This window comes from Carassius auratus, chromosome 50 (assembly GCF_003368295.1).
Source record: "Carassius auratus strain Wakin chromosome 50, ASM336829v1, whole genome shotgun sequence".
NCBI classification, from domain to species: domain Eukaryota; kingdom Metazoa; phylum Chordata; class Actinopteri; order Cypriniformes; family Cyprinidae; genus Carassius; species Carassius auratus.
Window position 1 is genome coordinate 1,834,253 of NC_039292.1, and position 20,925 is coordinate 1,855,177.

At 36.1% G+C, this 20,925-nt stretch overlaps 2 protein-coding genes and 1 long non-coding RNA gene across 16 annotated transcripts in view; 2 read left to right on the top strand and 1 right to left on the bottom strand.

Annotated features, from left to right (window-relative positions):
• Positions 1-20,925, top strand: part of LOC113066589 (neogenin-like) — a 1,074,835-nt gene that overhangs the window by 520,612 nt on the left and 533,298 nt on the right. The window lies entirely within an intron of this gene.
• Positions 1-20,925, bottom strand: part of LOC113066610 (uncharacterized) — a 29,732-nt gene that overhangs the window by 7,504 nt on the left and 1,303 nt on the right. Inside the window, exons 1-2 of one of the 7 annotated variants that reach the window (XM_026238544.1) lie at positions 12,455-12,989; positions 10,041-10,180 (exon numbers count right to left, since the gene is read on the bottom strand). In XM_026238544.1, the coding sequence (XP_026094329.1) occupies positions 10,041-10,157 (117 nt within the window). In that variant the 5' untranslated portion in view covers positions 10,158-10,180; positions 12,455-12,989. Of the gene's footprint in view, positions 1-3,055; positions 4,531-8,198; positions 8,218-10,040; positions 10,181-12,454; positions 12,990-20,925 lie in introns of those variants that run through there. The other 6 variants (XM_026238540.1, XM_026238539.1, XR_003279196.1 and 3 more) reach the window with 6 other exon arrangements.
• LOC113066623 (uncharacterized) lies at positions 5,751-19,305 on the top strand. The gene is made up of 3 exons (XR_003279204.1): positions 5,751-6,572; positions 10,096-10,234; positions 18,603-19,305. It is a non-coding gene; the product is annotated as an uncharacterized LOC113066623 (long non-coding RNA).

Sequence of the window (20,925 nt, forward strand, 5' to 3'; positions counted from 1 at the left end):
CATATACATCTGCCAGAATTGAAAAACAAATAATGAATCTAACTAATCCAGTATAATTTCTAATAATATAGCAAGAATTGCTGAGAATAAAAAAAAACCAAAAATGATTTCATAACATTATAGAGTTAAAACAAAAAACAAAAAACGTTGCGATGAGAGAAGTTTTGTATTATTTTACGCATAAAAATACATTTTCTTTGACATGTTTTATTTTGAACATAAGCACTATTTTCAGATATCGATTTAGTTTTGCATGCAAGCATGATAAACATGTAAATTGTGGGTCTGTAATTGTATTTTAATTACGTGACTCTCCATGACTATATATGCACATGATTACACACGCTTTCTTCTTTGCATTCTTTTTTCTCCCTTTTCAGCAAAACATTTTGATGCAAATTGCAAAAACACATAAAGATGTGTAAATCCGTTTTGCCACTAACAGTTGTGCAACAAACTTTACAAAGGATTATCTAGCAGTAAATTACCCAATAAATCTGTCAGCTAACACAAATTATCCTAACGCTGTGGTGAACTCAATAAAAGTTCGGACTTTGGAGAACAAAAACGAATTATGTCCAACATGTGCAGTATATTTAAAAATGAACAGAATGAACACATTATATGCAAAACATCAGAAACAAAGACAATAACTAGGATTAAAAATACTTAAATAGATTAAACCAAAAATAAAATGCAGTAGAATAAATGCCCTGCAATGCATCATAAACACAGTTATTTTGGGGCTAAATTGTATAGAGTAAGTTACACTAAATGTTATACGTGTTATAATCTCTGTAATTCTGGTCATTTTGAGTTTGCTAGATCAGTTTTAAATATATTTAAAATGTAAATCTTTAAAAGAAAAGATTAGTACACACACACACACTCTCTCACACACACACACACACACACACACACACACACACACACTGAAGACAAGGAAAATATATTTTACTATAAAATTAATCAGACTTATTATAAGTCAAACAGACTCTAAACTCTGAACAAATTATTTTGCCATTTTAAATTACAAAACAAACATGTATTTAATTTATTGGTTACTTTTATCTAAGTGAAGACCTCAAACATCTTCAAAATATAGGTACAAGCGTGTGTTCATGCACTGATATAGTTTCAAGTCAAGTTTCTTTAAATTATGAAATAAAATCAGGTCTTCAAAAAAAGTGTGTGTGTGTGTGTTTTAGTAAATCAACTTTTTTTGACAGAAAATTACTTTCCTTAAAATATAGTGGCAAATTAAAAAATATATATTATGGGGTTCATTTCATTTTGTCAATACAGAAGATATATATTTTTAATCCATATGGACTAAAAGTACAGATGGAGCTCGATTCACACACTGAATCAAAATGGTGGACTTGAACTTCACACACACTGATTCCAAAACTACTGAGGAATGAGACCCCTTCACTGCAGACCGTGTGTGTGTGTGTGTGTGTGTGTGTTTATTCAAAAATATTTAGAACTATCCCAAAATTCTATTTAAAACTGTGCAGTGTGTACTACATTTTTTACCACAATAAATACACATTTTTTTTGAAGTACTTCTAACTGTGTGACTGGCCAGTGAAGATGCAAATATTTAGAACTATTCCAAAATTCAATCCTAAGCAGTCTACTACATTTTCCGTGATATGTATTTTTGAAAATCTTCTAAGTGTGTGTGTGTGTGTGTGTGTGTGTTCAAGTCTCCACACTCGATTAAGTGTCGTGTTCTTGCTTTAGCAGTTCTTTGCAAACCACAGTAAAGTTGCAAAGTCATCGAAATCAACGAAAACTACAGGTATAGTCATACACACACACTAGCCCACAATCCGGGAATACAATTGAAGTATTCCACACACACATTGAGAGTTACAGCAGGAGTGTTTTGCTGGAAGGCATGAATCTACACCACAGGCATTACAACAGAAGAACCTAAAAACTGCCAGACAATTATCAGAAAATAACAAACTTAAAAAAAGTAAAAATAAATAAATACTATCCTTAATTCTATAAATCATACATAACCAATAGTAAATAAATATTGGTCAAGTGTCAGAATTCACTGTAATATTATTTAGGGAATATATTCATAAAATGAAGTGTCTTAATATTTATTTTTAATTTATAAAAGACCTCGATACATACAGATGTATGAATTTTATTTAAAATGTAGAGATGCCATATTGTCTAAAAAAATTTATCTATAAATAAAATTTCCCAAGCCTTGCTAGATATTAATATAATAATAAATGTGTTAAAGCTAATCGGCAATATGTAATAGTTTTGTTGCTTTTTAAATGCTGTTGTTGCAAATATTTTCCCTTAATAGTGCAAACCACAGGTGCATTCTGTAGGTTTAAAATATTTGTGATCAAAAGGCACAAAAAGGAAAATCACTGTATACAAAAGCAATTAAAATAAATATATTTAATTTCAAAGGAGAAAAAGATTTCAATAAATAAAATCACAGTTACGAGAGTACGTGGATAAAAGGCCGAGTTCTGCAGCCAAGATTGTAATTCAAAAGAAGCCAAATATAAAGAGTAAAGAGAGGCATCTTGCTACTGATTATAATTTAGAAGGAAAAAAGGCAACAACATTTTGATCCAAATATAAATACTGATAAATACCTCTTTCACAGTTTTAATAAAACAAGACTGTTACGTACAAAAGTTTCAGTTCTCCACATGGTTGAAAAGTATCGGCATAAGCATTTTCGCAAATATCAATGCATCTGAATGAAGATAATTGTAATCTGAAATTTTCAATACATTGCAGAGTTTGTTGCATTTACAGGCATTTCGTAAAAATACTGAATTGAGTGATGCTAAATAAATTTATATTGCAATTAAAGTAAAAATACACTAAAGTAGTTTGCAGCATTTTATCCGCATCAGTACATTTTATTGTCGTATGCTGTGCCTCAGAAATGCATGTTATAAATGTTACCAGCACGTGAGGAATCTGTGCATCGAAAAAGGAAAAAAGCACCCACCCACACACACACACACATTCATGCACGCACACATATGCTGCCGTGACTTACACACATCTGCGAGGACATCAGTGCCTGGAGGTAGCACTTCCCACAGGCCTCTTTTTTCCTGCTGCGGAGTGAAAGAGAGAGAGGGGCTGTGAGTCTGTTCACTCTCCCGCTATCCCGTCTGGTCTTGAATTCCAGCTTCGCCTCTCGGCAGGCCTTCGCGGGGCTCTGGTTAGGCTTGCCTGCTGCTTGGCTGGGCCTCTGGAACAATAGGAGGCCTCCAGGACGTCTGGAAGGCGTGTGTGAACCCCGTCTAAGACCGGAGTGCATCGTGCTGAATAGTGCATGTTAGCAAACACACAATTAGCGTGTCTGCTGCATGCAAATAGTCCCACAGTTGCCACGGCACATGCAATCAACTCTTGAAGGCCCGAGGTGCATCAAACAGGCTTGAATAAACACATCACCTCATCTTTTACGATCCATATTTTGTGTCTTCCCTTCCCCTTTCAACCATTCTTCACTTTTTTCTGCAATAGTTGCACCGACATTTGTGAGTTTGTGTTTTCCGCTCACCCTCAATGTTTCCTCATGCAGATCATTGATATTTTCACTCGCCTTTTTGCAACTGGCACTTGTCCCAAAGTGGAGCAGCTTCACTCCTGAATCCAATGTCGGATCGGAAATGGGTAAGTCGCAGGCCAGTACTTCCAAATGGCAAATCCAGCAGGTTATCAGTGATCTGATTGGCCTGGCACTACGCTGCCATAGGCTGCAGGTCCGAGTGGAATTCGACTCCACTCGCTGAAATTGAAAAAGAACATGTCAAAATAGGCACTTCGTGAACCGAACGCAGTCGCAAATCTTGCTGAAATTCCGCAATTGGGTGCATGAAAAAGCACACTAAATTGTGCTGGAAAATGGAAGGGGCTTGTGGTGAAGCCTCTGTCGCACTCTAGTCAGGAGGCCCTCGTGGCAAAAAGAAAAAGCCTGTTTTTTTTTCTTTCCCCCTTTCCCCCCTTACACTCTTAAAACTAGTCTCCAGCGGGTCTCCACCTTGCAAAGACAGTGGAGCTTGAGGAACCCGTATGGAAAGCGAAAGAACGGTGGAGAGGGAAAGAGAGATATGAAACTAGATACATGGAGGGGTGAAACTCCTCATCAGACGTCCCACATGGCCTTGCACTCGCGCGAGAGAGAGAGAGAGAGAGAAATAAAAAGGGAGAAGTGAGAGGGCGGAAAAACTGCAAGTATAGAGCAGAAGGAGAAAGACAGAGAGAGAGAGAGAGGGAGTGTGACATAGATACTCCTCCCCCAGCGCGCAGACTCAGTGTGTTTTCTCTCTCTCTCTCTCTCTCTCTCTCACACACACACACACACACACACAGATAATCCCACCAGAAAGAACGAAAGAATCAGTGGAATCACATTAGAACAAAACTCCTTTCTGCAGAAAATGTATTTGAAAGTTTCTGAACATAAACAGAGGATTTATTTTTAGTTCTTTCCATCAAACATTCATTCATTTGCTTCAAAGGTTTGATGTAAAATGTAACTTTTTAAAGTTTTCTTTTCTCTCAAAAACACAAAGTAGACATTTCTGAAAAATATATAAATTATTAATAACATCACAAATGACCATAAGAGTAAACAGCATGTCCAAGAATTGAGGCCAAAATTGTACTCATATTCACAAGTTTGGACACAACATGCTAATTTTGTATTCTGGACATGAATGAAAAAAAGGTAAGGATTTATCTTTACTAATAACTTAAAGTTCTGTGTCTTCCACAAAGCCTCACATGACTTCTAATGGCTTGGAATATAGTGCATGAAATGATGTAGCACAGTGAAGCTCATTATTAGGAAGTGGAAGGTATTTGATACAACACAGAGCCTCCCTGGATCAGGATGTGCTCCAAATTGGATGAAAGAGCCAGGTGGAAAATGCTCAGAGAGACAACCGAGAAGCCGTCAGCAACTTTGAACCAGCTGCAGGAATTTATGAAAGAGTGGTCCTTGTGTGTACGAGACAATTTCATAAATCCTCCACAAATGTGGCTTGTATGGGAAAAAAAGCCACTCATCAAGAAAGGCCACATGCAGCCAGACTGATCATTGCTAATACACACCTTGAAGATTGTGAGGCCGATGAGACTTAATAATTTACTTAATAATTAATTAAATTTAATAATTTGGTCTCAACACCAAGTTATATGTCTAGCGGAAATCCAATCCAGCTCAGTATCCAAATAACAGCATTCCGGTAGTAAAGCATGAAAGTGGTGATGTCTTGTTATGAGGTGTTTCTCTTCAGCAGGGACTGGAGCATGAGTCATATACTGTCAAATTATAGGAAAAACTGTGAATGAGAAGCTTTTCAGTGTGCTTTGGGTCATTTGTCATGTTGTAAGGTAAACCTGAGTACACAGACACTGAAGGAGAAAGAGGTATCCTTGCATGGCCTCGTCAGGGTTCAGACTTAAACTCAATTGAAAATCTGTGGAATGACTTGAAGACTGCAGTCCACAAATGCTCACCATTAGTTTGAACTGAACTTGAGGAGTTCTGCAAAGAAGAGTGTGCAAATATTACAAAGTCTATATGTGCAAAGTTAGTGGAGACCATAGGCGGAAATCCTGGGGGTCATCTGAGGGTCAGTCCACCTAAAATTATGATTAAAAACCTTGCTGTGTATTGTAATTAACAATGTTTTATACTTTAAATAACTGTTCAAGTAGCAAAACAACACAAATAGGGCAAAATGCGTTTTAAGTTTAAGATTGAATGTTTTGGGGCTAGGCCAAATATTTGAAAGCAAAACTAAATAAACGTGTTTCTTGTACATTCTCTCTTAAGAAGAACAAAAAATCAAGTCTGTTAGTTAATAAAAATCAACCCCTGGAATATAAAACTAACTGTACTTAAAGAAACAACCACATTCAAATGATCGGAGGATTCTCCACAATGGAGTTCTGAGCTTCCAGCCAATGAGAAAGAAGTTAAACGAACAGGCTCCGCCCCCACAATACTGCTCTCCTCGCGTGCCCTTTTTCTCTGTCTCTACTCCTGGTTCATCCTTCAATCCATCTGCTCCACTCCCTTAAATCCCTCCCTTGCAGTGACAGAACAAGGCTGGGAAAGAAAACGACAGAAACATTAGACGTTCGCTCAAACACACCCTAACCGTGCAGCAAGGGAAGTGTCCAGCTATCGTTTCCCTCCATTTCTTCCCAGTGTCCGACACTACGGCAGGCTCCATTGTAATAAATCGAAAGGAAAGCGACACAGCATAGACGTTCTGTTTGCTCTGGCTCTTGCTCCAGAAACCCCTCGAGGCTGGACTCGCTGTACAAACTTTTTTTCCCTCCGAATGCAGTGCACTCTCTCTCTCTCTCTCTCTCTCTCTCTCTCTCTCTCTCTCTCTCTTTCCCCCTTGCTCTTCCTCTCGGCGGCTCAACTAATGAGAGCGCAGAAAGCCTGCGAACTGCGAAAACCTCTTTTCAGCTCTTGAGGACTTGCTCAACACTTCTCTTAGCAGTCTCAGGGGATTGAGGGAAGACTTGTGACATTTCAGAAGGTGGGGCTACTTTCCTAACCAGCGTGTCTCTGTTTCTAAAAGAGTGAATGCTGCTCGGGTTGATCTAACATGGCCGATGCACGAAGACGTACCAGTCCCCTTCGTCGCTGGCTCATGTCGGTCCTCACACACTTGTCGCAGGCCATCGCGCCAAGCAGAACTGCAAGGGTAGTGTGTGAAAAGGCAAGCTTGTGTGCATCATGTGGCCTGTTGGACATCATCTACGGTGTTAGGTAGGGACCCCGGTGTTTTCTTCCCACGTCACATCTCGCCACGGCTTCTGACCAATCGGCGGCCTCGTAGATAAACCATACGCGCTTATGTTTCATCGCAAACTTCACATTGCATCCACAAAGACTGAGCGAGCAGCACAGCAACCTTTTGTTATTTAGCTGGAACGTCTCTCTGTTTATTAGCTTTTTCTGTTGTTTGCAGCAGTTGTGCCATCGAGTTTATCTCAGGACAAGTTTTACCAACTATTAATGCCCTGAACTTCAACACCGCCTTTATGTCTAAACACAGTGACAAAAACAAGACAGCATATCTGAGATGCATTGTAAAGTGTACGACTGCAATAGCTGTGCATTCATTCACAATTATTGCAATGCAATCTTACCAGAGTGCACGAGAAAATATGCAAAAGAAGCTCCATGCTAAACACATCCAGACACCACATTCAGCGACTGTACAGTAAATCTAAATAAACGGTCTGATGCTAGAACATGAGGATTGTTGAAAACATAATGCTAATATTACCGTGTTGTTGTGCAAACACTCACACAAATATACCTCATCTCTCCGAGACCACGCACATCACAAAATGGCGGACGCCACCATCTCGTAGATGTCGACTGTCTTTAGACCATTTCTGTCAGAAACGCAATAAATATGGCATTGTGAAAACCTTTTATTTTTATTTTTATGCAGAACTGTTTTTTTCTAACGAGTTTAACAGTAACTGATGCTGCAAAGCATTTTTGTCCTTCTTTACAGAGAAAAAAATATATATGCATGGATGAAACAAATATTTCAGTTTTCTCATTTCATTTTGTGCAATTGTCATTCATTTTAATTTGAATAAATAAAGAATAATTTTGCTTGAAGATTAAAATAAAAATGCACTAAAATGCATAACAACTGCATTAAAATCAACATTGAAATAAATAGCAAATGCATTAAAATCTCAATTAAAATGCACAACAATTGCATTACAATTAAAATGAAGATGCATAACAATGGCATTAATATCAATATTAAAATGCAAAATACTTGCTTTAAAATAAAAACTTTAATGCATAACAACTGCGTAAATTTTTTTTTTTTAAATGCATAAGAATTGCATTAAAACCAACTTTAAAATGCATAACAGTTGTATTAAAATACAACACTAAAATAATGTAATTGTCGCCTTTAAATGAACAGATTTAAAAAATGCATTTGTATTCATTTTAATTCAATGCAATGCAACTAAAAAAAAAAAAAAAGGGAAGTTAAATTTTTAGTTTTTTTTTAGTAATTCGTTTCTCCAATGGATCCTTCATCGGATGCCTCAGACTTTAACTGATTATTAAAGATGGAATAATATGCTAGCAAGCACAAATATTTAGCTGCACATTTGAGTCAAACCTGTATTCTTTGACATCGTGGGGCTGGCCTGCCGTTAGCAAGGGTAAGTACTCAGCACGAGGCTAGAAAGCACGAGGTAATCCTCGCCTGATTCACACACACAGTGTGTGTGTTGCAACAGGAAATGCCGGACAAATAAAAGCAAACAAGAAAGCAGCCAAAAGCAGAAGATTTGAGAGCCGAGAACTGCAGTTGTCTTCATGTCCGGAAAAATGGATACCAAGAGTTTCTTAAAGGTATTTATTCTTCAAAACAGCATTGTTTGTTCTAAAGCAGTTGCATTCTTTAAAAGGCTGCTGTCCCAACATAAAAACTCAACACAATAAAAAATATTCACTTATCAAATGTTCCTCACTGAATTTTAATATACTTCTACAAAAAAAAAAAATAGACTGAATTTTAACAACACAAATCCGTCGCAGGCCGTGGCGCACAAATAACTCCCGACTTCACCCAAAAAAGCTGTTTGAGGTGGTCTGACCTCTGACCTCCACGTGTGCCTAAAGAACTACTCCACTGACTCCCTGCTGTGCCAGACAAAAAGGTCACGACCCCTGGGTCAAAAGTGTTATTCAAGGGGTCGTTCAGGCTAAACTGAGAGGGTGCAGCAGTTGTTTGCTTTGACACGGTAAAGATTACGCTCACATTATGTGTTGCTGACAAGCAGATCAGACCCTTGGGAATGACCCCTGGGACCTCAGACAGCTCCTCTTATTAATTGCTGCTGACCCTTGACCTCTGGCATCCTCCAAGTGAAACCAGGTTCTCTCGCTCGCAAACGCTTCAGAAGAACGCACCTGATCTGTAGCAACCCAGAAATCAATAATAGCATCCTTAATCTAACCTTCATTTGAGCTGATATTAAATTATTATTTACAAAAAAATGTTGGAATTAGTTTTAACGTCTTTTGAAACCTCTTTACAATTTCCCGAATGTTCTGCATTAATGAAACATTTAAAAGAAAAGCAGGAGACTTCTTTCAGAGGATTTGGAAAGTAATACTTTTTTACAAATTAAAAATTGGTTTCTAATAATTTCTATATCTAAGTTAATATAATTACATATTATAAATGATTACTGAAATCTAAAAAGATTACCTACATGAGCAAGTTTGTGTTAAACTTCAGTAGAATTAGAAATTAACTAAAAGACAAAAGTTTCCGATCCATTCTTCCCGTTATAATTTTGTGCAAAACCCTTGCAGTATTAAATATATTTATGAAGACATATTATACATGCACTGTCTAAAATAAAATATTGTGAAGGGAAAATATACAGCACCACTGTGCAAATGAGAGTTGTGTGAAGTGTGTATGTGTGTGAGAGAAAGAGAGAGAAGTTTAAAGAATATACATTATTTTTTCTCGTATTTGAGATTTACTTACGACACTCAATAGTAATTTAAGAAACCCTTTTTTAATAAATGTTATCTCCGTCTTTGTAAAAAAGACAGGTTATTAAACACTTGAAAACACATTTAAGCATTTAAACTGTTCAACTGTACAAATGTGCTGTTATATCTGCACTACAATGGTCAAATATTAATTTCAGACTAAGATTAAAATTTTACAATCAACAAAAACATCAAATACAAATCTTAGCTTTCCTTTTATAAGAAGAACAACGTTTTTACTTTTCTCAAATGTAGATCCACTTTATAAACAAATCAATGACACACAAATAGAAAACCGGCTTACATTAATACAGTTTAAAAGGCTTCGATTTGAAACTACTGTTTTTTGTTGATGCACTTTAATGCACATGCGTGTTGCATTAGGCATGTAGCTTTTGAGACTCATCAATCAAACAATAAAGAGTGCTGACATATGAACTCAACTCACCCGGTGAAGATGTTCATCAAGCCCACAAAATCTCTCCATGTGCTGTTTCTCACAGCTGACGCGTGCGTCTCTGACAGCCTTGTGAAGCCGTGTCCTTCTGTTCGGGCCACTCTTCATCCAGATCTGGCATGGGACGTGACCTGGCACACGGCGGAGGAAATAACACAGAAAAAGAGGGAGAGAGAAAGAAACGGGTGAGAAAAGAAAAGCTCACTTTCACTCGGAAATAAACAGGTGTAAATAATACCCGAGTCAGAACTATGTGAATTTCACTAGTTCTGTTACAGTGTTACAGTTCAGAGGAAACCCTCTGTACACGGAGATGAGAGGCACCTGCAATCTGCGTGCACTTTTAATGCAATAAAATAAATACTCCTGCATTCGAACCGGTGCCACGTCAGCAATGCATCCGAAAGTTCCTCCGGTCGAACCCGACACACCCATGGTGCCCTCTTCACAGACCAGACATCAGCGCTCGCTCATGCGTAACACAACAGCAGTCGCCGAGCACAAACTGTTTGTCTTTTCTGGTGCTCCTCTGATTGCACATAAACACGTCACGCAGCCATCAGACATCACTTCTGCATGTTGCCCACAGGTTTTTGAGTCTAAAATTGTTTTAACCAGCAACAAACATCGTATTTGAGGTCACACTTCAGCTAACAAAAAGGCTAATTCTGAAAACCTCATTTGTGAGCGTTCTCTGAACATTAAAAAAAAAACTATTTAAAAGGAACATTTTTTTATTTGATAATTTAACAAAAATTATGGTCTTTAAAAAATATATGTTTGTTTTGCAAACATTGTTTCAAATGTTTTAACGAACATCAAAGTAATCTTTCCATTTATTCATTTTTAGAATGTTACTTTTAAATGTTCTCTGAACATTCCGAAACAAGCTGTAACATTTGAAAAAACACACATACATCCATTTTCTATTGTTCTATTAATGTTACTGGAAGAACTTTGTTTAGAACTCGTCAGAACATTAGCCAAAGTTAGCATGACGTTCCTTGTCGACTAGGACTTTTTTGTTTTTGTGTAACACTGAATGCAAACATCATTAACACAAACCAAACTCCAATCTGTACAGCTACATCATCTGTAATTGTGAAAATACATGTGAAGCCATTTAAAAGAGCTTGGACTTTATGTGATTACTTGAGTAAACAATGCTGAACTCAAAGTGCAACAAAGACCCATCTGCATGCAATTGTAATGCCATTCACAGTCCATGGTTAAAATTCAATCAAATGTTTGAGAAACTTCACGGTCAGGCTCACGTAAGTCGCTCTGGATTAAAGCATCTGTTAAATGCAGACATGTAAATAATGCAATATCTTGGCAACATCTTGCCTTTTATGTGTGTACGAAGTGTCTAAAAAGGCATAGAATAATAAAAAATAGAAACAAACAAGTGAGAAAGAGGGAAAGATCAGCTCCTGGCACATGCATTTTTTTTTCTTTTCCTTGTGTTGACCTGTAAACTCTAGCGGCTGCACTGAATGTGAATCACCCAAACTCACTCGCACAAACCCTCAACGCTATTCAAATGAGACGGCACAGAAATCACAGAGACAAAACTGTCTCAGAGTGACACAAACACAACGGTTAGACTGTACGATCGGCTCAACAATCCCCAAAAACACATCCTTGCTTTAAATTGTTAGACAATGCCTAGTTTATACAATCACATCAATTCCTTAAAGGAACAGTTCACCCCAAAAAGCAAATCTCCTAAACATTTACTCACTCTCCAGTATTAAGATGAGTTTGTTTCTTCATCAGATTTGGAGAAATGCAGCATTGCATCACTTGCTCACCAATGCATGTGAATGGGTGCCGTCAGAATGAGAGTCTTCTACAGATGTTCACTGATGGACTGGAGTGCTGTGGATTATTGTGATGTTTTTATCAGCTGTATGGACTCTCATTCTGACGGCACCCATTCACATCCATTGGCGAGCAAGTGATGCAATTCTACATTTCTCCAAATCTGATGAAAAAACAAACTCATCTACATCTTGGATGATGTTTTTATCAGCTGTTTGGACTCTCAATTCTGACGGCACCCATTCACATCCATTGGCGAGCAAGTGATGTAATTCTACATTTCTCCAAATCTGATGAAGAAACAAACTCATCTACATCTTGGAGAGTGAGTAAATGTTTAGGAGATTTGCTTATTGGGGTGAACTGTTCCTTTAAGCATTAAATTCGGCATCCCACAGCTTGCTGAATATGATAAATACATCACTTTATGCAAATAAAATGTGCTTTGAAAATGTGTTTATTCCTGCACAATAAGAAAAAGATGATTTATTTGTATATGCATGCAGGCTGATATAGTCGAGATATAGTTATATAGACAAGCTTTTATTAAACGCTTTCAGTTGAACGGACTAAAAACAGACCTGAAGTGCGTCTCTTTGTGCTCTGGAGTTAGTTGACAGTCGTCCAGCGTAACCAAGTATTTCAGGTCACTTCACAGGCAGTTTGTCAGACAGCCAAAAGTCCCAGAATGCCTGGCGAAAGCCCAGCTGTGTCCAGCTCAGAGAGTTAACTGTTGCGACACAAGAAAGACCTGCGTTGCCTTCTGTGTGTGTTTCGACGCATCTGTTTTGCTCTAATGCCAAACACGGTACTCTAAACATACAGATCGCTGATATCTCAGTCGTTTAATCACGTACAAGCGGAGAGCTGTGATATCATCACTCAAACATCTTTAAGTGGCTTCTTAAAGGAACAGTTCACCAAAAAATGTCATTTACTCACTCTCATGTCCATCAAAAAACTGTTTATCATGACCATAGCATCTATAAGATTTAAAAAGCCTAAAGAAACTATTATTTAAGTGTCCAAAATATTCATAAGACAGCTTTATTTGAGGATGAGATTAAACTGAAGTGGTTATTCACTGATTCTCCGAGTCATTTTTGGTTCAGATAGAGACTCACATTATAATGTCCATATCAGTGTTTTTATTAAAGTTTACAATTAGCTTATAATTATATATTTTGTATTTAGCTTTTTTTTTTTTTTTTTTTTTTACAATGTTGATATGTATTAGATTTTTTAGTTTTTTAAATGACACTGTAACATTTATTTTTATTTTTATTTTATTATTATTATTTATTTTTATGTTTTTGTTATTGTCAATAATTCTAATGCTTAAACTTACTTCAGTTAGCAGTTTTCTTTTAGTTTACGTTTTTCATCTAATATTTATATTCTATTTAATTTACATATTTTTTATAAACTATGATATATATATATATATATATATATATATATATATATATATATATATATATATATATATATATATATATATACTGTATTTAAACTGTATTTATATTTCTGCCATAATAAAATGAAATAAATTTTTATTGCTATGTGCTTTTATTTTGTTATTAATTTTCATAAATACAGTTGCTTTAGACTACTTTCACTGTCTTAGTGAGGGGTTAAGAAAAATGTTTTAATTGCATCTCTGAATCTCAAAATGTATGTATATATATATATATATATATATATATATAAATATATGCTTATGAAATAAAATGATTACATTTCATTTTTGAAATTATTTAATTAATTAAAATCAAACAGATCATAATTGAACTAGATCTGTTCTGCATTAACTCGTTTGAATCTACTTGGCAACAACGGATGATTAGGTGCTGGTTGCTTTGAGTGAAAAATTAATACATACAATTAAATGTTGATGAGTTGACAAATTTTGAGATGCAATTTTATTAATATTGTCCTACCCTAAATATTACAACTACAGACTCATTCAGAAATATTAATACAGTCTTCAAACAATGAGACATTAGAGACTGAGAACCTGATTTAATAATGAAATCAAGTGCAGTCAGACTGTGTGTGTGTGTGTATGCGTGAGTGAGTGTGTGTGTGTGTGTGTGTGTGTGTGTGTGTGTGTGTGTGTGTGTGTGTGTGTGTGTGTGTGTGTGTGTGTGATTGGCAGCTGGTCTTCTGTTAAAGAGACAGCAGCGCCACCTGATGGATGAACTGGAAATATCTTGCTGTCAGTAAATCAGAGCTGCTCTTGAGTTCAGAAAAACATGTTTGTCTCCAAAAATATAACAGACAAGATTTACTTCAAGGCTATCTGCTCTTCTCTGGCAAAACTAAAATATATAAAAATAGAACTGGATTTATAAGTTTTCTGAGTTGCTTCCAACATGCTGCTTTATTAATACTAGAGCTGCCAATGAGAACTATGTGGGAATGTAGAAATAGATGGATAGATGGATGGATAGATATAAATATCTCATTTTGGGGATTTGGGGAAATGCACTACATGTAATTGGTCACTGTTGCTTTTAGTTTTGTTTTCATCCTGTTTAACCTCATAGCTGCTTAAAATACTGCGTTTAAAGACATTTGAGCCTGTCACCCTTGCTGTCACCAGTACAAAATAAAAGACCTGAATACATCTGTGTCAAAATAATGAAGCGTTGAGGGATTAAACTTTAACCAATGGTTTTCCAGACAGATATTTAACATTATCAGTGATGGATCAATATCAAAGCGAAGCTGACACCAGGACTGACCTTGATCCGTGTCCAGCGAACCAAAAAACACAGCGGGTCAGCGAGTCCACGGGGGGACAGACAGGTGCTGTCTGGGTCAGGAGGTAAATCAGTAAATACACACAGCCTTTCATTCACATGCATAGTGTTAGTAACACAAGACACACAGCAGCTGTGGACAGCACACACACACACACACACACACAGCTTAGAGGTCAGAGGTCAACCATCAGTAAATCTGAGCTGATCTGAGAATACATTCACATGTATGATAAACGTGTAAATATGTACTTGTCAAATATTCTATTTAAAAGTGAATCTTTCTAGAAAAGTTCAGTTCATTTCATTCAAGGTGCTAAATGTACAGACAATAGGACTAATGAATCGCCCTATTAAAATATTTAAAAACTGTGAGAAACAACAAGATTTAACTACAAAAAAAAGTGCAAAAAGTGAAATAAATCTGTGAATTGTTTTATGAATCGATATGCACCAACCGAACGAACTGATTCACTAAGCGAAGTAGAATCTTACTAAAAACGTTTGACTCAAAATCTGAGTCAAACAACAAGATTTACCCACAACAAAAAAAGAAAAGAAAATGCATGAGTCAAATGGGTCTGTGAATCATTTTATGAATCTACATGCACCATCTGAATGAATCAATTCGCTAAATGATGTTAAAGTGTTGATGAAAAAGTGCTGAATTAATTTACTCATAATACAACAAATGAATCACTCTCTCAAAAATATATTTGATTTGAAAAACAGTGACTAACATTAAGATTTATCTACAAAAATGTAAAATGCATGACTCGAATCAACCTGTGAATCATTTTTGTATCGGTTCATATACATATTTACATGCACCGTCTGAACGAACCGATTCATTAAGTGAAGCAAACTAAGATTTATCTACCAATAACGTCAAATGCATGACTCAAATGAATCAGTGAGTTGTTTTATGTGCCAAACGAATGAACTGATTCACAATGCGATGTAGATAAAAAGAGTTTGAAGAAGTGCTGAATTTATACATAATACAACTAATAAATTACCCTTTAAATAAAATTAATATTTGAGTCAAAAACTTGACAATTAACAATAAAAATGGAACATGCATGAATCAATCTTTGAATCACTTTTGAGTCACTTCATTAAGAACAAACTGATTCACTATATAAATGACTCAAGTGAATCATTTTATGAACCTCCATGCATTGTCTGAACGAACTGATTCACTATTCAATGTAGAAACTTACTAGAAAAGAGCTGAGCTCAACTGTCCAAATCAAAGCCAGTCTCTCACAAAAACACCTCAGACGAAACCAGGCCGTAACGGTTGATTCTGGGCCGGGATCCATCCGAACTCCCTCTGGCATTTAGCTTATGGAAGCAGCACAGAGAAACGTCCTCGGCCAAAAGCTTATTGCAGAATAGCTCAGCTTTCATTTCAAAGCCCCGTCTTTAGTGGCTTTTTCCTGATTTAACTTTCTTCTGGCCCATTAAAAGTGTTCATAAAATTAGGTTAGCAAGTGTTTTTGCCATTAGCAGTTTGCTTATAAATAGAAATCTGAACTGCTGGACGGGTTTGGGATTGAAGCTAACCGCTAATAATGTAGCACCATGGGAGAAACAGACAGTTTTTAAATGATCCCGGAGTTGACGGTGATTAAAAGGACATAAAGCAGTGAGTGTAGAATGAAATCAGACACTGTATTTTAGCACAGAGGGCATTAGCCTCCGAGGTTACATGGCATTTTTAGCAGCTAATAGACGGAACTCGTTTGTCATTCGTCTTTGCATTCATGTGCATGAACAGATACACAAATCTTTCAAAAATGCAATGAAAACAGACACTTCTTACATTCTTGACCCAAGATATAATGCATTATAATTCATGCTTTAATGATGCACACCGACACGACACAGCTAACCTTTTTTAGCATCTTGAGCCCTGAACCATGTGGTGCTAAGCTGACATATCAAATTAAAAGTATAGTTAAACTTTGAAAGACAAATCTGAAGATTGCACAAAAATGAGTGTTTACTCAAGATTTCACTCATAATTCCAAAAGACTGGAAATTAAGCTAATGCAACAAATTCATAATTTTTTATGTTTTTTTTTTGTGTGTGTAAAAATGGCCCAAAAATAATACATAAATAAATAAATGCGCACACAAAAATTTACAGGGATGACCAATTTGGTCAAAATTATTATTATTATTATTGTTATTATTACTAAATAAAACTAGAAAATTCATTAAAACAGTTCAGAACAAAAATTACAATAATAAAATCAAAATAAAATATTACTGTTGCAATATTTCACTGCTTAACAATTGAGTAATTCAGAAAAATAATAATAATAATAATAATAATGTTTTGCATTATTTAGCAGCATTTACTGCAAACTAAAAAATGGAGCATAATAAGCTGTTCACATGTAAATGAACACAGTGCCACATTTCACTCTGAAACATACACATTTATTAATTTAATGAAATCGCACCAAGCCATAACGTGCTTTCGGCTTTACTGCGATTAATCATACAGCCCTAGTGTGTATTTCACATTACATTGTCGCTTTTATTCAAAATAACTTACATCGCATTGCATTTAAGGTATGTTAGCAATTCATGCAATGCTCTGCTGTTGAGCAACCAAATGCATGCAGGGAATCAAAAATAATAAAATGGACTGTTGTTTAAAATATAAGTTGTTTTCCATCATTGGCACAAACAAAAATGCCTATATTCTCTCTGAAATTGATGCAATAGCTTTTAACTAAGCACCAGGACGACGGGGAAGAGCTCGACTCAAGTTCAGCTACAACACAGCAGAGGATGCTTCACATGGCCAAACATGACTCAACCCAAGGTGCTTAACTGTTGTCTTTGGCCGCTTGGCTCGGTTCTTTCTCTAATAATGGCTGAAGTTCATGCTTTAGAGCTGTAACAACATCGAAACGAGGCAGCACCAAAGAATACATCAAGACTTTGTTTTGGCCATTCAACCTAAAACGTCTAGAAACTTCATCATGTGTGTGAATCTGAATTTAACAGATTGCTTTCAAACACACACATCACAGATTGAGTAAACACAGATGTGTGTTCATAACCTGTGTGTTTTCTGAAGGGCTCCGTACCTGACTGTACCTTCCACAAGATATAAAACAAACATATTTTTAGCAGAAGATATCGATGTTGGCGTTAGTCTTTAGTGTTTGTTTTATTGGTTTAATCGACTCCTCATACCAATCCCAGGGTGTTTTCATTCATATTCATATGTAGAAATGCACACACAACGAAATACACAAAGTATCCACATATTAAAAACATCTAACATGAACATTTAGAGTTCTGAACAACTACATTTTCAATAATTCAATGCATTCAAACTAGGAATCTCATCATAAATAATGGGAAAAAAAAACTATTCAAGACCTTTTATTTTTTTAAATAGCAGATGCATTCACATTTATAACAAAAATCATGTTTACTGTCTGACTTCTAATTACTGTCAAAGCTCCACGAGTATGAAATATAAGCAAAACGCTTAGTTTAGTTACTAAACCTGCTAGAATCCATGCAATTTTGGCAACAATGACGTTGATGGGTGATAAAAAAAAAAAAGAATGAGCAAAAAAAATTTAACAAACATTATCTATAATATATATTAAAAAAAATATATATATATTTGCATGTCTCAGTATTATTAAAGTATTAATCTTTTTTTGAATATCTTAATCGTCATGTGCATGTACATTTGTATTAATACTTCAAGTACTTCTTTTTAATTTAATTTCGTTCATTTCATTTAATCACAACACTGTTAAGTGATCTTTGTAGGGTGCATAAAGCACAGACAGCACCTCTTCAAACTGTTAGAGCCCTCAATGAGGTCTAAATGAGACACTTTTAGGGATGTTCTGACCCAATTCACAACCAAACAGGAAGAAATGACCGAATCCTAACAAGATGTCTTTTCATTTGCTTCTAGACGTGAACTAGACTTCGGTCGCTGTCTCTTTAAAGGACTTGAAGGTTTCTTGGCAGCTCAGGGAAGAACTGCAAGTTCAGCCAAAATTGACAATAAAGCAAAGGGGAGGAACATGCCAAAACGAAGGGGGCAACTAGTTCCAGGGGTTCATTTTTCCTTCATGATTCACGCTGGAAAAGAAAGCACTTCCCTGTCCTCAAATGAACTCTCGCCGCGCTCTGGAGGAGGGGACGGACGGGCACGCGCGCGCGCGCACACAAGCAGAACTGGGTCAACTGCAGAGGAGTCACAAGAAGCGAGAGAGGTAAACAAACCGACCAAAACTCACACGTACAGACAGACACTCAAGGTCAATGAAAGAGAGTCTTTTTTCTTCAGCTCCCGTCACTATCTAACCCAACAGCTGCGCGAGTGCGCGTGACTCCACTGTTCGCGCGTGCTTCTGTCCAACTGTCCTGAGGTTGTTCTACTGTAGGGGAATTAAACTGAAAGGTTTTTTGACACAAGGGAGATGCCAGATCACTCCCTGCGCGCGCTGTTTTCTGTAAAGCTGTCTTGACTTTGAAAAAAAGCTCTGCATTTTGCATTTGCAGTTGAGGTTTTGTGACTTTGGAACATCAGTCAAATCACACTTTTTATTTTTTTATTTTTTTATGCCTTTTTAAATGAAATAGATAAATGTTCCATTTAAAATGTATTTTTTGTACACTCCAAAAAAAAAAAAAAAAAAAAAAAAAAAACCTGGGTTGTTCAAATATGGACTAACCCAACTTTTGGTGTTAAAATTAAAAACAAAAAAAAATATCCCAATAGTTGGGCTAGTCCATATTTTATCTAAAGTTGGGTTGAAACAACCCAACATTTTTTAGAGTGTGGCAAATTCTGATTATTTCAAAAAGGAATCTCTAAAAACCAATGCACCATCACTGAGTTTTCTACAACCATGAGGACCAACACCAGTTACCCAGAATGCTGAAGTGATACACTAATAGAAGCTTTTACAGCAGCGATATGGCACCACATTCAAATCACGGTGACAAAGAGGATATACAGGAGTCAAGCGTGCTGCCAAAACCACCAAACCACAGTCAAAACCCACAAAACTATCACATTTGATCAGTCACTTTCAGTGGGCTAACTCTGAGCAGAAGCTGTAGTGTCTGGCAGAGCACAAGAGATACTTAGATTGATCAAACTACGTGAGAAAACACAGTCCACATCACTGTACAGTTGCAAAAATAACTAGAAAAAAAGTTTGTTGAGACAAACTTCAAGTTGGCTTGAGAAAGCCTGACCAGAAAGTTTGAAGAAGTTTAAAGTAGTTCGAAGTTTAGTTTAAAGCTAGATTGATATATTAGTTGAAAGAAAGAAATATTAGTTCAAAAGAGAGAATGATAGATAGATTCATTCAAAAGAAAGAATGATAGATAGATTAGTTTGAAAGAATGATAGATAGATAGATAGATAGATTAGTTTGAAAAAAAGAATGAAAGAAAGCAGCATGTCGCTAACATGTTTCTAGCATGATTAGCATGCTGCTAGCATGTTTATAGCATGATTAGCATGTCGCTAGCTTGTTTATAGCATGATTAGCATGTTTCTAGCATATTTCTAGCATGATTCGCTTGTTGCTAGCATGTCGCCTGGCATGTTTCTAGCATGATTACCATGTTGCTGACATGTTGCTAACATGTTTCTAACAAGATTAGCATGTTGGTAGCATGTTGCTAGTATGTTTCTAGCATAATTAGCATTTTGCAAGCATGATTAGCATGTTGCTAGCATGTCAATAACATGTTGATAACATGATTAGCATGTTGTGAGCAAGTTGCTAGCAAGATTAACAAGTCGCTAGCATATTGCTAGCATGATTAACATGTTGCTAGCATGTCGTTAGCTTGATTGGCATGTTGCTAGCATGTTTCTAGCATGATTAACATGTTGATAGCATGTCGCTACTATGTTTCTAGCATAATTAGCATTTTGATAACATGATTAGCATGTTATTAGCATGTTGCTAGCATGATTAGCATGTTGCTAGCATGTTTCTAAATTTTGGGTCAGAAGAATAATAATAAGAAGAATAATAAGTTTAAATAGGATTTCAGTAAGTTGGCTTTCTTAAACCAATGCAATGATCATTTAGATGTTATAGTGGTGCTACAACAATCATATTACTCAAGTTTACAGCTATTAGAATATAGAATAACTGTGAAATTATGAAATGTGACCACTACTAAAAAACAACAACAACAACAACAAAAACAGTATGTTATTTAATATGACATGATATCTGACACTATCAAATAAACTTTAGTAAAGT